The sequence below is a fragment of the Charadrius vociferus genome, unplaced genomic scaffold (assembly GCF_000708025.1).
Source record: "Charadrius vociferus isolate BGI_N301 unplaced genomic scaffold, ASM70802v2 scaffold662, whole genome shotgun sequence".
In the NCBI taxonomy this organism is placed as follows: domain Eukaryota; kingdom Metazoa; phylum Chordata; class Aves; order Charadriiformes; family Charadriidae; genus Charadrius; species Charadrius vociferus.
In genome coordinates, this window is record NW_009647412.1 from 255,374 (window position 1) to 272,800 (window position 17,427).

At 37.6% G+C, this 17,427-nt stretch overlaps 1 protein-coding gene across 1 annotated transcript in view; it reads left to right on the forward strand.

The window, feature by feature from the left end:
• Positions 1-17,427, forward strand: part of ANKFN1 (ankyrin-repeat and fibronectin type III domain containing 1) — a 166,055-nt gene that overhangs the window by 115,928 nt on the left and 32,700 nt on the right. Inside the window, 3 exon segments of the mRNA XM_009880236.1 lie at positions 5,693-5,903; positions 10,325-10,519; positions 12,026-12,139. Of these exon segments, the coding sequence (XP_009878538.1) occupies positions 5,693-5,903; positions 10,325-10,519; positions 12,026-12,139 (520 nt within the window).

Here is a 17,427-nt window from a genome sequence, read left to right on the forward strand (position 1 = left end):
AGCGTTTCTCCAAATATATGCTTCAAAATAGATATTCCTTCAAATATGGGGTCTTCTGTCATACTTAACTAATGAGAAAAGAATGGCCAATGAGCACAGCCCAAAGGTTGAGGAGCAGAGTACTGCTTCTGAGGCTCAGGTCCACTGCTATCCACAGAGCTAACTACTTACAGTCTCTCTTCTCTCCCTTTTCATTCCCGATCTGTCAGGTGGTGGGAGTGCCTATTCAATCAGTAATTGTAATTAGGAGAGTCAATTTTACGTTGTGATGTGGATGGTGGTTTCATAGAATATAGACTTACTTGTGCTAACTTTGTTTCCCCCAACCCACTACACTTTCATGGGAGTGACATAGCTTTTGTCACTGCTGACCTACCATGAGCACAGGTACCTCTTTGTATTACCAGTCTGGGGTATGAGCTGGTGTCCACAACCGTCAGTGAATAGACTCCCACTGAACTCAAAAGGCTTTGGGTCCCATTCAGTCCGTTCTGCCTGTTTTTTTCAGTTTTCCCGAGGAATAAATAGCAAGGAAACCATCAGTGAAGGAGTGTGAATATTCCAGGTCAAGTTGCTAGCTGATGTATTTTCTAATCATTGAGTTTCTGTGCTACAGAGCTAAGTCAATGGTTAAAATCATGCCTCCAGACAAGTGAACAACATTTGTTAGAATTTGTTTTCTTTCAGCTTTGGCTAGTGAAGAGTTTTCTTTCCATTCTCTCTTGCTGTGCAACACTTTCCATTCAGTAAATTGTTGTCTTGCTGCAGACATAGCAATGTCCCAAAATAGCTTTATTCTTGAACTCATGTTTATCAAAACAAGTCTTTGCAGAAACTGCTTTAACATTTTTTCCAACTCCAGTAGCACATAGTGGACTTTTTCAGTCAAACCTAGAGCAAATATCTTGAAAGGGGCACTTCATTTTAATTAAGCTACATAAGATTGCATTTCTAAACACTCCAGCACTGAATCACTTACTGGAACATGGTTATTACTTACTGCAAAGCAATACTGTAGTCCTTTTCAGTATATACATTTGTGCATCAGAGTAACACCTAAATAAATTAATCACATAGCACAGCTGTCTAGCTAATGATTAGACGCTGCAGGACTGAGTCAAGGAAAAAGCAACCTAAAAACTGCCCCTAAACTTTACCTGACCACTTGTAAATGTGATTCAGTTTCTCTTTGAATTCAATGGGTTTGTCTCTTCAGAGCAGAAGAAAGTTACCTAGTAAATGTAAATGAACGCAGAACTCTGAAGGCTCTTGTCATTATTTGTGACAATACCAGCGGGACTAAAATTGAGCACATGGGTCTAAAGATACTATGTCTTACCTCTACTTGAATTTCTTACCAGGGACTAAAATTGAGCACACGGGTCTAAAGATACCTCTTACCTCTGTCTTACCTCTACTTGAATTTCTTACCCCTGGGCTGCAGCTGTACGAGTAACGCTGCAACACTAGAGAGTCTTTTACATAGAATATGATCAGCTTTTTGCAGAGAACTATATGGTCTTCAAATATATTTCTGTTTTCTGTGTGAAAGGAAATACTGGGGGAGAAGTTGGTCAGGTGTGTAGAATGTTTTTCTGGACTTGGAGAGCTGGGCTCGATGCCAACTTCCAAATGGGGCAATTTACTGGTGTAGCTGAAAATGTGGTAGATATTTTGCTGTGTCACCAGGATATTTTTTGACTGAAATTGATATAGCATGGTTAGATGCGCACTGCTGTGTGGATGAGGGATGCATACATGCCCCGTTAGAAAGGCCGTATCGCAGTTCCCATGTTTTTAGACTGAAGTTATGAGACTTGCCAACATATTTCAGCCTATTGCTTGTGTCTGAATTGCTCATTTGGAAAACCTGATATTTGCAATTTGGTCTCATAATTGTTTGGATTGGATGAAGTAGCTTATAAAATTCATGGTCTGTTTCTTGTTTAAATCAGTGCAGCTTTTTCAATCAGATTTCTAATGAAATGAAGAAATAGAAATTTACTTTTATTTTTTTCCTTTTGGCAAAACATTCTTGCCAACAGATTAGCTGGCAAGAGCGTTTATGAGGAATTAACTTAAGCACGTGCTTAGATTCTGTTCAGCAGTTTACTTAAGGCCAAAATTTCACAAATACTTTAGGTATTTCATTTGGCAAGCAAAAATCCAAATATGCATTTTCAAAGGCATCTAGGCAGGTCTAAATCTTAATAACTGAATCCAAAAATAACAATTCAATCAAAGTTTTAAAAATAATTCTATGTTAATCATTCAGGTAGGTAAAATCTGTTCTTAAAGTGTGTGTGTGTGTATATATATATTTGAAAGGGGCTGAATGCTTTTATCAGCCATATCATTGGGTTAATTTCAGCTGTAATACTGAAGTTACCTATCTTTTTTTTTATTATGTAACAGGGATTTTTTTTGTTTTATATAATGCAAGGAACTCCTGAGATGTAGTACAAGATTTACTGAGTTTCACACGAAACTGGAATTAAAGCCAGTTAATGGTACTGAGCACTTAGGGTAGCACTCTGCAAATGCTAAGTCGTTTAACTTTTATGCACATACATAAAGTCAATTAAAAGATAATGACTATTCTGATTTTTGTAGCCAGTGCCACAGAACTGGAAATGTGAACAGAGAAATACTTAGTTTCCTGTCCTAAGGGAACATCACAAATAATATCACCAGCTGTACCTATTTGTTCTGCTCTCTGTTAGCCAGTGTTTTCTGAAATGAAATTAACTAAAAGAAATGGAAACTAATGTAGTCATTCAGTTTACTTCAACCAATTCCTTTTGTAGTAAGGTCTTTGGGAATTTACTGTTAAATAAGTAGATTTTCCTAGCTGTGATCAGTTACAATAGTGATATGATTTTGTTTGTTCTCTGACTGGACCAAAATGCAGACGCTTCTGAAGCATAATTACCCTTTATTTCCATAAACAACAGTATAGAGGAAGTTCCAAAATCAGTCAAAAAAGAATTTAAAAAGGGTGTAAACTGTAATGAAAGCAATGCTTTTTAGACTGTTGAGATATATATGGAGAATTAGTGAATATATTTTGCATTTCTAATAATTTATATGAAAAAACAGTCTATTGGTTCACAGTTCTGCATAATAACGAAATTTCAAAGAGCAAAGGAGCACAGCTTTTTTTTTTTCTCTTTAGGTGGAACATCAATGATCTATTTATGTTATTTTTGAGTACACAGTACAGTGACATGCAGCTGTTAAATGCATATTATTGACTTGAGTGGGAGTTGATAACATATAGCATGTATCAGTATCATACTGTTAATTAAAACATTTTATAATTATAATTAAAATTATTAAAATTCTTTTAATTTCTAGACAGAGCACTTCAGGGTAGGGGCAAAACACTGAATAGAGTAAGAGCTCTGATTTCAGGATGATAAGGTGTTATATAAGCAAGACAGCAGATGTGTGGAGCTACTGGAATTCAAAGAAATATTGCTGCATTGCAGTAAAAATTTCTGTCATTTTTAAGTTTTACCTTATAACAAGAGAAATATGTGCTGGCCTCTTTTTTTAAAATTTTCTGGAGATGTGCCCTCTCTAATGACAGTATATGTCCTCACAGACAATTTTTTACCTTGAACAGAGGGGTGGATAAAGAGTGATAAATCTAGCTGCTTACCATTCAGCTCTTCCTTTTTCTGAGATTTTTCTCTTAAACCTAACACTGAAGTATGATCTAAGTATTTGATAAGGAAACTAAATCTGAATCTTACAATCAAGAGGAGAATCTGAAAAAAAGAATTTGTCAGAAACCAATTTTGATGAAGCACTTGTTTAAGCAGTGTATTTTATTCAGTATGGAAATCTACAGAAAAAATATTCCTCCAGCATGAGCTATTTTTTGTACTTAAAGTGGCTAAAAGATTGATTCCCAAGTCCACACTACTCCCCTAGATTTGCTTCATTGCTGCATAGTTCATCTCATCCTTAGACAGTCATCTAAAGAAGTATCTCATTTCTTTATATTGACAATTTGGGGTAAAGATCATCTTAGGTACATCTGTCTTCTTGTTCTGCTGATCCCTAATATTCAGCATAGGTGAGGTCCATATTAAAACTTTAAGATAACATCTTCTTTGCAATGAGTGCGGTAACGATACTTCACATGCAAAACAGTAGACCAGAAGATCTCTGTCAGGCCTGAGAATTTCTGAAGACACTTTTCATTTCAAGCATAACTAAAAAAAAACCCTGTAGAACTGATCAAATTCCAAGGTGGAGATGTGAACTCCAGTTTTCAGAACTGCTTGCAAACCATTAGTCTCTGCATTTTAGGAGGAGACAAAAGATGTTGCAGCAGATCAGTGCTCTTTCAGGAGGTGTTGTTTTACTGAGAGCAAAACTTGATCAGGGATATGTCAAATAAAACTACATCAATTTAAAAACGAAAATGAAGTTTTGATGTGGCTGAAATGTTAATTTCTAATCACAACAGAAGAGGGTTTCAATCCAATATTTATTTCACATCATAAAGAATACATTATTATGTAAGAATTTCCTCTGTGTTTCCTCCACGTGCATTTCAGGACACGGGAAGGTGGTTTACATCGTGTATCTGGATCGCTTCCTCTCTTATGTATGCATTTCTTTAGTATGCCCATTGGTACAACATGTCTGCGTAGATCTCAGTTCCTTTATTTGACCCCACGCTGAGCCCTCCTTGCTTAGCTGGGCCTCTTGCTTCTACTAATTCATTCTTAAGAGGGAAAAAAACCTATTGGGTGATTATGGCAATGGGACACTGGGAGAGAATTTCAAGAATCTTGGCAAATAACATGTCATTACTGTAGGCTCCAGAAGGATGTTTTCATAACACAGACCTGCAGGCCATGCTACTCTCCTGCACCTGCTTCTCCCCAGCTCAATTAAGAAACGATAGGTTGCTTTGTATGAGACCATTCTTTTGTCTCCTTGACATTAGTAGGGAAAAGGTTCAGTGGTTCTCCCTGCTTGAGGTTCAGTGCCATGTATGCTCTTGGTTTTGGCTGCTTATGTTCTCTGCTGTTCGGACACATCACTTTCTGGACAAGCACACTGAACTGTCAGTTTTTTCAGTCTCATTTCTACTTCTTTATTTAAGGACTATATATTTCAAAGCTGCTTCCAGTTACGAGTTAAACGTAAAAATATGAGCATCTAGAAATGACTGAAGTGTTTGAATAAACAGTACCTGTTACTAGCTCACACTGGAGCTGTGAAGGTTTTTCTCCAGAATGGCTTGTTGGATTTGGATTTTGATCACCTGATTTTTTAGACTTTTACGTTAAATTTTGAGTTTGAAAAACAGTAGTCTAAGAACCTACCAAAATCATAGTCTGTCATTCAGTTTCACACTGAAAACATGTAATATTGCTCATATAGCTTGATTACAGGACAGATGTCTAAATAAGCATGGGTTTGTTTTGTATGGGTTTGAACCTCACTTGAATCTTCCCACAGACCTGAAGCAAGTTCCAGCACATAAGTCCAGAGGCAGACCAAGCTCAGTTTTGCTGCAAAAAATTTCCATGTTCCTAGCTGAACCTAAGCTGGGGCTGGAGGATCAATATTTTCTAGCAATCTCACAAAACACAAATTTTCTCAATTTATTTTTAAAACACTGACATTTGAAAAGTTTTACTGAATTTCTGTTTTTATTGACACACAGAATTTCCAGTGCAATGAAGCTATGTTTGAGGCCGTAGAACAGCAAGATCTGGATGCTGTTCAGATTCTTCTTTATCAATACACACTGGAGGAACTGGACCTGAACACACCAAACAGTGAGGGACTAACTCCTTTGGATATTGCTATTTTGACAAACAACGTCCCTATTGCTAGGACCCTTCTGCACGTTGGGGCAAAGGAAAGCCCACACTGTAAGTAAAGAACACAAATTGAATTGACTTAGATAATTGTCTGTAGGAGATTAGGTTTGCTGCTGTTTTGGGAAATTAATTACATTACACACAAAAATTGACTGGTTTTATCATGAAGATTATAATACCAGCAATAGCACCACAGTGCTGGACATTTACAGCAACATCTACTTGTTGAATGCATGCTCAGTAGATCTTTTTTGTTCTCTATGATGTGAGATACACACCTGAGGAATCAGGTTGAGCTTCTAATGTCATTAACACTGGGGCAGCTGTGTTAATACCAATATTGAAAAAAAATCTTAAAAAATACAGAAACAGGAACTGAGTGATTCAAAGATCATAGTCTGAAATATGGTGTTTGTCATCAAAAGTGAAAGGACGATGGGTTGTCTAGACATTGGTTTATTTTGATTATCCTTTTGATTTTGGCTACGCTGCCTTCAGGAGGCAGGTTGTGTTGAAATCTATCATTTCCATTACCACAGACTCCTCACTCCTAGTCTTCAAATGGCCTAAAATCCCACTTAAATGAGAATTTCAAAGTTCTACAGAACCAGAAAAAATCTAAGCACAAAACAGACCTTCTCACTTTACTGGAATACCAATATTGCTTATAACTACATATTGTAGTTATAAAACTATCCTTTGTATTCCTTCACGGGCATTTTTACACACAATTTGTGGGTTTGCGGGTGACTTACTAACCCAATTAATCAACCATATACCATGACACAAACTCTGACGCCTTACTTGTGTCTAAAAATACACCAATGTATGCGAATTTGTTTTAAACTGTCAATGCCTATATTTAGGACATTCCCAGCAAGGCTATAATGAGACTGTGTTTGAGGGGTTCGGCCACTGCAGACTCTGCCATTAATTTGAAGTTAGTTAAATTAACAACATTTAGTGCTGGCATGTCAATCTCAGTGCTCCAGGAAATTGCACCTTGAGGCTACTAACATTGCCAGTTTTTTCACTGGAGAGTGTGTGTGCATGTGCGTGTGTGTGTTGTTTTTTTGCCAGACCCTCAGTGTTGGTACACCTTTATTGCTTTTCTATGTCCACAGCACTTATATTATCATTTATTCTGGCCTCCTTTAACCTTCCCTGGAGATTTTTGCATAGTGTAGCTGCTCAGTGAAAAGAGTTTTTTAGTTTTATATTTATTTGTTTATTTTTCTGTCATGGTTCATGACTGAGGCTTTAAAAAAAAGTGTGACAGCATTTAGAGTACATGATTGACTGCTGAAGCAACATTCATTAACCATGACAAATCTAGAGGAAAACACAGTCTTGAGTGTTCTAAACAGCAGTAAAAAAGACTAAACTAATTTTTCATTGACCTCATCTGTAAATAAATGCAGTCTGATGGCGAGCAGGGGCAATCATAAATTAGTATTCATTTCCTGTAATTAATGCAAACATGCCTATGAACACAGAGAATATGAATATATAACCACCTCATTTCCATTTCAAAATATACTCACCAAATTTCCACTTCACTTATCTTGATTTTTACTTTTTCTGATTGAAATAATGGATGAAGCGTTCTCAATAAAAAGCAGATGATTGTTTTTTATTTACCTTAAGGGTTTACAGTTGCTACTTGAGAGCAAAATGCAAAAAGTTATTTTCGGCACTCAAAACAAAGGTTCACAGCATCTTTGTACGTGGCTTCATTCTTGTGGAACTGATAGCAGTCACTTTCTATTTTCTCTAGTCTTTCTGCTTTGCTTTCTGTACTTAACCAACCTTGTTAGAATGAAATCCGTTCTGTTTGTATGATCTCAGGGCTACAAGAACATGATCCAGCACCCAGCGGGAGCATTTTCATTCCTCTGTAGTGGGCAGTCGAGCAAGACTTCCCCAGGCTGAGTGGGAGGGGAGGGGAATGCAAGGTAAAATTCTGACTCAGCCTAATTTTGGGACAGGTCACAAGCATCTCTTAATCTGATTGGAAGTGTATAGGACAGATACACAGATCTAGGAGACTGCAAGGTAGAGGAATTCCCCATTCCAAGTGCACACAGAAAGCTTCCTACAGAGAACTCTTGCTCTTGCCTATATTAACCGTAGTGATCCAGCTGAAATCTCATTATAGTCCCTAACCTAATGCTGTAGAAAAGAGGATCTGGAGGACAGATAACTTCCATCTTTATAACCTGGATTTCTGCCTGGAATAGGAAGAACAGCAGATAAAGCAATAGAAAGTAAAACTATGATCTTCATTTCCACGTGGAGCTTAGATTGTATAAATCTTAACAGGAACTGAACATCTCTTAAACACAAAGTACGTAAGATCAGAGAGTACAGCATTTAAAATATTAATTTAGTTGGGGAGGAGGCAAAGTCCACTGTGTTATATTTACAGTTACTCTTATTCATCATATACTCGTGGTTTGGCTTGGCTTGTTCATGTGAACCCAAATAAAAATAAGATTTAAACTTCCAGTGGCTGACTGGACATGTTTCCAAGACCTGACAATTGTGGATAAAAATCTTGATTAAACAGATAGAGCCGGATCCTCAGTGAGAACTTGAACCAACGCCAATTCTCAATCACCTGAAGTTCTGGCACATAAAATCTCCTTTCTCAGTTCTGTTGTGTTATCAGATCTGTTGCATGCTTATGTTAGGCATGGATCCAGGAAACTGTATCACCTTTGGCCTCCCAGTAAACAGGCAGTTTGAGGATACCAGCAGATTCCAGTAAGCCTAGCCATATGTCTCTGATGTCCATATGAAGAATGATCAAACTTCAAGAAGGATGGCTTCAAGCCAGCTTCTGAAAGCAAAGTCTTAGAGACAAACATTCTTCAAAAACAACCTTTTGGATGTCAGAAACGTTGAGCAATTCTTTGCTCTCCTCCTGTGGCGTTAAAGATCCCTTGGCACTTTCCACAGTAGTATGTAGGGTTATTCTTAGACTCCGCTAAACTTTGATTGTGATATTGTTATGAGAAACAGAGGGCAAAAGTTAAAACAAGAGGTTCAGACTGGATAAAACAAACACCTTTTTCACCATAAGGACAGTAAAGCAATGGAACAGGTCACATAGAGTGATTGCAAAGCCGCCATCCTGGGAAGCTTTCAAGACCAGAGTGGGTAATGCCCTCAGTAACTTGGTCTGACCTCATAGCTGACCCTGTATTGAACAAGAAGGTTGGACTAGAGAAGGTCCTTTCCAATCTGATTTGTCCCATAATCCTATGATTCCAGTTTAGGAATAACGCATTCATTTGCACAGGTATTTTTGCTCATCTGATGTTTTGATGTGAAAAACTTGTCAGAGTCTTGGTCCTTTATATGTGTGATGTTTTCAAAAATGTCTGCTGCTCCTGGCTTATGCAAGTGAATGACCAGTGCATCCTGTGCAAGATTCATGCTGTTCCTGTAAAAACCTTAGGGAAACCCAGAGCCTGACTGTGCCTACCTAGCAACTCCCCATCACCGCGAAGAGTAACTGCTTGCGCTAGGGCAGTGTTTTTGGTAACTAGGAGCCTTTTAAATTAAGACTATCTTAGAGCTCTTCTGCAAAAATACCTGACACCAGAAAAAAAGTTACGATGTCAGAATTTCTTCTCCTGTACACTGTTTCCTGTATATTGAATGTTAGATGAGTGGTGGCATTTCTTTCCAGGTTAAACACCTTTACAAGTCCTGTTTTCTAAACTGCAAATAGTTTGAACAATTTCAGGCTAAGAGCAAATTAGGGTTTGATTCGCCACATTTCACTCTATAATCAAGGGGCTGGTTTAGGGTAGTCTTGTGTACTGGGGCTAAAATCAAACCTATTTTAGTTCTCAGCACTGGAGAAAAACAAAATCTCCATGTGTCAAACTGTTCTCTATCTGTCCAGTTTGTCAGGGGACTAATTAGATATTACATGGGCAAAACTGAGGCACAAAAAAGACCTGGAAAGAGATCCATTCTCTACCAGCCACGGCACTTAAGCACAAAACTCATTCTTGAGTTTGCCAATTAGATCTCTGTTTGCTTGTAGAGATTTATAGATTGTATGTATTTATAACCAGTACAACCTTTTTTTTGGTATGAAATCTTATGATATTATGGCAAAGGAGGGGTTGGATAGAAACCAAATGCTTTATTATTCTAGTTCATTTTTAATATTCCACCAACTTAAAACATATATGCAATTTCAGTCTAATTAAGACATTTTTAAGCATTTGGGATACATTGGAAGATAAAACTTGCTCTATTTATTCATTCATAAGTGACCAGATCCTAAAGTGGTATAAATTGGCACTCTCTAATCCACTTGATGACAAGATAACTACCGGAAGTCGGGGTGTTCAAGGATTTGACCTTACATGTGTTATACCAGAACAAGTAAGGCCGGAATTTTGTCACATAAGTCCACCAAGCAATTACTTACTTTTCCCTTCTCTTGGTAGTTGTTAACATGGAAAGCAGGTCAGTACATCTGAGTACATTGGTCCAGGAAGCACAGCAGCGAGTTACTGAATTGTCTGCACAAGTGATGGATGAAGGCCATGGTACAGACAACACAGAAAAAGAGAAGCAACTAAAAGCATGGGAATGGAGATACAGGCTATACAAGCGCATGAAGGCAGGCTACGAGCATGCTCGTAAGTAGAAGAAAGTAGTTGCAAAATTCAAGACAAGAACTCTACAACTGAGAACACTCTGCCTTTGTTGATCAAAGATGCTGTCACTAACTGATCCTCACAGCACTGCTGTGAAGCAGACGAATGTTAGGGTGGGGAAACTGAGGCATATGACTACATGGCCTTCCCAAGAATAAAAAGGAAATTGATGTTAGAATGATAGAGGACCGAGTATCTGACAGCAACAAGCACATAGCTCCTTTAGGAATGGGCTGCATAAAATTCATCACGAGACCTCCAAACGCTTGGTTCAGGATCTAATGATTCTGTCCCGATTATTTCTCTTCACGTTTACTCCTGGATCTCATTTAATGTGCTCAGAGTTTAAAATAGGATGATTAGAAAATAATATATAAATAGGGAGGAAGAGGGATGGAGACACTGGCCTTTTTTTCTGTTGTAATTTGATTTTTAAAAAAAAAAAATCTGTTTTAAAAGACAGGATTTGGTCTAAACATTTCATTAAACAACGGAATTTCATTTTAGATATAAAAATTTTGAAAACTTGATCTTAACTTTGGTATCCACATATAACATTTCATCAGTGTATTCACAGACTGGGTCACTTTAAAAAGTTGTACAAGTGAGTCTGTACCCAAAAAAAATATGAATTTGGGCCCATGGGAAGGAGTAAACAGGGCTGAATTGTTTCACATGTAGATCTTTTAGCTGCATCCTATTCAATGAAATACAGTCATTGTCATTAACATTTTTACAACCATATTTATATAAATGTACTTACAAATAATTTTCTCAAATTTATTGTATTCTAAGATTACTTCTTCAAGACAGATGTAGTGTTCCTTGTATTAGATACTAAATATAGGAAATACAGCAGTAGTGTAAGTTAATAAAATGATTTTTTAAATCAATCCCAGCAGTAAGTCATAACATTTTCTGTTTGGTTTCTGAATTGAGTTCGATTTATATTCTGTGAATTAAGTGCGCTTTTCCTTTTTCCTTAAAAAAAGAGATGCTAGATCTCAACTGACAAGTGTATTTTGGAACTACTACACTGAAACATTCATGGAATTTGCAATTTCTGAATCACAATGATGTAAAAATGTTTTTTGTTATTTGATAAATTTGAGTTTGTTAGTGCAACCATAAAGGTTTAATTAGCTCTTTGTGGTTTTGTCCTTTCTCTCTCCTCCTACCCACCCCAAGAGATTTATAGGGGCTTTTCATTGACATAATTAGCATGAATCTGTTTTATTGGGTTACATATATGCAGGAAGATATTTTTAACCAAAAGGAGCCAAAACCCACGATAGAAACAAATGGTGTCTGCAGGATATTGTTAGCAGGGGCACTAATTAAAATGCTCAAAAGGCAGAAAACACAAACACCTACAACCCAAAGCTCACAATTGCAGGGTGATTTTCAGTGGGTTCTTTGAAGACTCAGAAACATTGTTTGAATAGGATTTGTTGTGCTGAAGAGCTGATGTTTTCTCTTCTCTCCCAGGAGCCCCTGAGGCGCCAACCAATGTCTGTCTCATGGTAACAAGCAGTACATCACTCACTGTCACCTTCCAAGAACCTCAGAGTGTCAACTCAGCTGTGGTGACCAAGTATAAAGGTACTGGATTTAGACATCTTTCATTTACCTTAACAATGTACAAAAATTGAGAGCTAAGTGACAAAGGTATTTATCTACAAGAGATTATATTATGTTGCTAGTGATGTTTGAATTTAATTATTTTCCCAGTTAATAGCTGTAAAAGTGGAATTTTCTTAAAAGATTCCCTAAAGACAAAATTGTTATTAAAATAGAAAAATAAATTAACCAAAAGCTTTCTTCCTGAGTGCTTTGAAGAAGTTTGCTTGACTTACTGTGGTTAGGACGTCGGCTCAATGACTGGGTTGAGATGAGCAGTTATAAAACGCAAGCTAAGTTTTGGTGCCTGTGGGCTCCTGAAACCATGTGTATCCTTCGAAATGCCAAACCCACACCACCATTCCTTAAAGGAATGCCTCTGGAAGCTGAAACTTTTGGCAGAGGCATCATACTGCCCAACTAATTAGCTATTCCAGGGCTGCCACATCATTCTTGGAAGAGCAATACATTTGGGGTGGCAACAGTTAGTTGCAAAGTGGAATGAATAGGAAAATGCTTCCATCTGAATGCCACTGTTAAATAGAAATGGATTCAAAGCCGAATTTCTGTCCCACAGGAAATTCCAACATAAAAAAAAAAGTTTTATTGAAGATTAGAACAAAAATGAGAAATTTTAAAATTTCCTGTTTAAAGGAACTTACAGGTTTTCTAAAATGTTTGGAACAGTAAGTTCTTCAGTGTGAAGTGAAGCAATCCACAGCTTCCTTCTTCCAGTGGGAGCCTGAGTCCTTCCACAGTTCAAGGGACTGAAAAGCACTCTTCTGAAGATCTGAGGCCTTCTTTGCCCAGCCCAGCGGAGTCAAGGAGTGGGGAGCCTGAAAGTCCTTTCCCACTGTCTCCCTTAATGTTTCCTGTGTGCTTGTTTCTTTGTATTATTAATTAAAAACTCATTTGAGAGGTACTTGAACCTTGGCTTCCCATACCCATAGCAAGAACCATAACGGTTGTGTTGTGGGACAGTCTATTTCACGTCTCCATGTGTGGGTGTCAGAGGGATTGCTTCAACAGGAGAGATTCAAAAAGCCCCAGTCCATGGAGGGTCCAACAGCTCATGGAGCTCTTCTGAAGGCGGGACATGCCAGTACACAGGCTCCACTGGCAACAAGCACAAGCACCCAAAGGACTGCATGAGTTTAGTTTGGAAAAGGCAGATTCTCTCTTTCTTTCTTTCTTCCTCCTGCTTCTGGTCAGAGATAACAGTCATCACTGGCTATGCCCAGTAAAAGAAAATTTTTCAATATAAGAAAAAAAAAACCAACATCACAAAGCCATCAAAGAAATTCCTTTCCTGACAGCCTCAGTAGAAGAGTAAATTACTGTATTACACCTAGTCAACTGTGCAGTGCTGCAGTACGTGTGATTTTCAAAAACATCAAAGACCTTTAGAAGCCTAAATCTAATTTTCAGCAATGGGTTGGGTTGCCAGGAAACTAAATTTCATTTAAGGGCTACTTACTGACTGATTGACTTGTGAAAACGATACTTGGGCTCCTAAAAGACTTAAGTTTGCCTGAAAATATCAGCCTGCTCTTTGTAATACATATATTTTAAACAATCCCGAAGTATTGTCTACACTCTAATTATAATGACTGTTGATATTTTCGCAGTAAAGCAAATTCCCAAATAGGACTGATTTTTTAGCATAAAGGTTGCAGGATTTTTGTCATGTGTGTTCATTTGGGTTGAGTCTGGTTTGGACCATGTCAATTCTGTCCTCTTTTTGGTAAGCACAACGTTCTGACAAACTTAATCCAACCTTACCTAACTTTCTAATCAGACTAGGTAGCATTGCTGTTGTATTTTGAATTACCCTCACTGGTGATCATTTTATGCTTTATCAAGTTGACAGTTATTGTTGTCAGAACGTTCTTTTTAAATCCTTTATCCCAGGAGACCTGCATATTTATGGTTAGATAAAAAGAAAGATTATTAATAGCTCCTTTTGGTGACTTTCGGGAATTAATTAAGCACTGGTTGTAGAATTGTTTATTACATTATGGAGTGAGATTCTTTGTGCCAGTTTGAGGGGTCATAAAGTGAGCCTTTCAAATGATCACTTGCAAATGATTGCTAGCCCTGAAAGGAGAGCTTGATAACATTGTCTGAGGATCTTTTTAGTCAGACATATAAACCTCCTATCCAGAAAACCATCTAAGCATTTTGCTAATTCGGGGACAAAAATAAGCTGTTAGGCTTTTTTTCCCCTCAATACTTTACCATTTCTTTTTCTCAGCAAATTAAAATTCAGGAGCTTTTGCAGCAGTGTTTAGGGAATACCTGCTTATTAACAGAAGCTAATAATGTTCTTTCCTCCAGACCTGAATTATAGGGGATAAAAAGTGACATCACTTCTGTTTGGTTTAGTTTAGTTCCCTAAAAACATTGAGAAACTGCCAATTCCTTTTTCTGTGTCATCTTTTTCTTTTTTTTTTTTAAACATATTTTTCCAAAGCTTTATTTGCCCAAATGTCATTTAGAAACTGGGCTTGGAACATTATCTACCTCTCTGCTATTTTCCTGTGTATGATCTTTTCCCTTGTTAGCTGTATAACTTACAAATAATAATACAGGAGAATAATACTTTGCACTCACTCTCTAACCACTAAAACCATCTCACTTCATTAGGAGATTTAATTTTAACCACACACGGTGAATGGGTATTGACTTTGGTGTCCCAGCTGGATGGCAGTTCAGTGACTGCATTCTGTTGAGCCATTGCTTTAAGGAGCCAGAGTATTCTTTACTTCCTCTCCTGGATTGTTGTTTAATGTTGCAGGCACCATCCTAATGGCTCCCTCCAGTTTCCCTCCAGAGAAGGCTACAGCGTGGTGGTGGCTGATGTGAAATGATTCCTATGTATAGTGTAACTTAGTAAAGTGTTTTGAGGCTGGAAGCAGACAGGCATGACATAAATCAATAATAACAGTAAGAATCTGCTCCAGGCTAGAGAAGGATTCAAAGCCAGACACCTCACCCCAGCCAGTTTTAGGAAGGATGTGAAGCATCGTTGTAAGACTGAGAAGAAAAACCCCTGCCCTTGGCTACTCATGCCCTAAAGTTAAACTTCACATCCCATTATGGAAGTACTTAGGACCTGCTTTAGTTTTACATCTTTGAAAACGCAATCAAAACATTCCGCACTAACATACGAAGTAACTTGCCACAGTTTGAAGCTAAGGTGAACCTTCTGTTTCCACTGTCATATTGTTGCTGCATGATGTATTATTATCCTGGAGCTACACTACTGTAACTATCCTGATGCAAAAAATCCCAGCAGCAACATAATCCAGATAGGCACCGCTTGACTCCTAGGAACAGTCCCAACAGAGCCAAGTATTAAGTGCTTGTAGGGCTTTTAAGCACTGTTGTCTTTCACTGACTAGTCTTTCTAGGGTTCCCGTGTTCCACACAACACATACACCTACCAAAAGCACGATTTTTTAAAGAACAAAATTCTAAGTAATGGTAAGTAACTGTTGCACTTATTTTCTGTACATTTTCAACCTAATTATTATTTTGCTTTTACGGTGAATAAGTACAGGTAAATCTCCTCTTACTGCATTTTTTTTTCATCCACTATCCAAGTAGTTTTTTTCATCATACTATCCAAGTATAGGATAAGGAAGGAAAATGGACACAGCGCTGATCATTACCTACTGGAAAGTATCACTATGCAATGGAAAATCTCTGTTTGTGTTTTATTTAATTTTTTAAACAAACATCTATATCCCCTTTTGGAGAAAAAATGAAACAGCTTGTATAACCAAAGTTGAGCTAATTTATTTAAGAGCCTGGAACTATTTATGTTTGAAGAGAGAGGAACAGAGAAAAAAATCTGAGCCATGTTTGATGTAGCAAACAGAGCTGATCTTCTCTCTGTTTGGATATAGCTGTGGACTTGCATGCCAAGTTATTTTCCAGATAGTGATGCTAAGTTGTCTAGGCCGCTTTAGCGCTTGTTACCTTTTTGTTTAGTTTGTTGTTTTAGCAGAATATCTCATGTTTGTCAGAATTGCCCAGCTGCCTTGAGGATTTCTGTTGGATGGAGAGAATATTTTTTATTTTCCATGTCAGTGTAGCTCTTTAAATAACCAACACATCAGCGTAGATCAGGAAAGGAGGAATTACACTGTGTTTAAAAATTTTGACAAAAAATCAATCCCTGCCTCCCTTCTTTCAAGGCAATTTGTGGTTCATTTCAGAATTTTTTGCATGAGAATAATTTAAATTGTCTTTAAATCGCTGGTTCAGTCCTAGCTAGATATGCAGTAGCCAGAGTATGTTGCTATCACATGGTTGCATGAAATGGGTTGGTTATAGGCAAGAACATTTGAGAGGCTGGTGCAATTTGGTGTTACCACTGGAAGTCTCAACTAAAGGGTGAACGGAGCTGCTTTTCCATTAAGGGTCAGGACCTGAGATCGTGGGATGAGGAAGCCTACCAGGGTGGGCCTATACGATATATGTTCTGTAGCTCAAAAAAACCAACCTGTATTTGAGATTCTCAGTTGACATCTCACTGTATCAATGGAAAATTTTCATTGAAAATTTCAATGTGAAAAATCTCAAAGATTTTACAAAAACTATCTACAAATTGTGTGTGATTCTGCATGTTTTACTCTCAGGGGTAATCCTTTCACAACCAAATAATCTTATCATTTTGCGTGGGCTTCTCCTTGACCCTGCGAGCACATACAAACAGCATATACCATATGTTTTGTAGTTATGTATTTGATTTCTCTATCAATAGTTGACTTGCCATGTTTGATCAAGTTTGGATTTGTTCCATAGCAGGCTTCCTGCAGTGACCCTTCTAGTACTGTACAGTGGGATTGACTCCAGACAGATTTGGCTAATCTAACAGGTAGAGCTTACACAAATACGTATAGATATGACATCTCCAACTTTTTCCTCACTTCAGTGGCAACTAACTGTTCACATAACAGTGTCAGAGTAGAAAACAGCAAGCCTGTGCTTTCTTTGATTTCTAGAAGAACCCTGGTTATGGAAATGAATGCTTGTAGAAGTGAATCTTAGGTATGAAAATGCGGTGCTTTAATATTAATACCTATGCATCTTTCTAACATAGATGCTATGTCACTCCTTGATCCTGTTCCAGTCTATAGTGGAATTAAGTAGCATTCTGCATTCAACTTGATCTTGAAACCCTTTTCACTTATTATCCAAAGTTTCTTTGTATATTTTTAAACTCATTCTTTCTTTCCCCAAAACAGTTCTTACTCCATAAA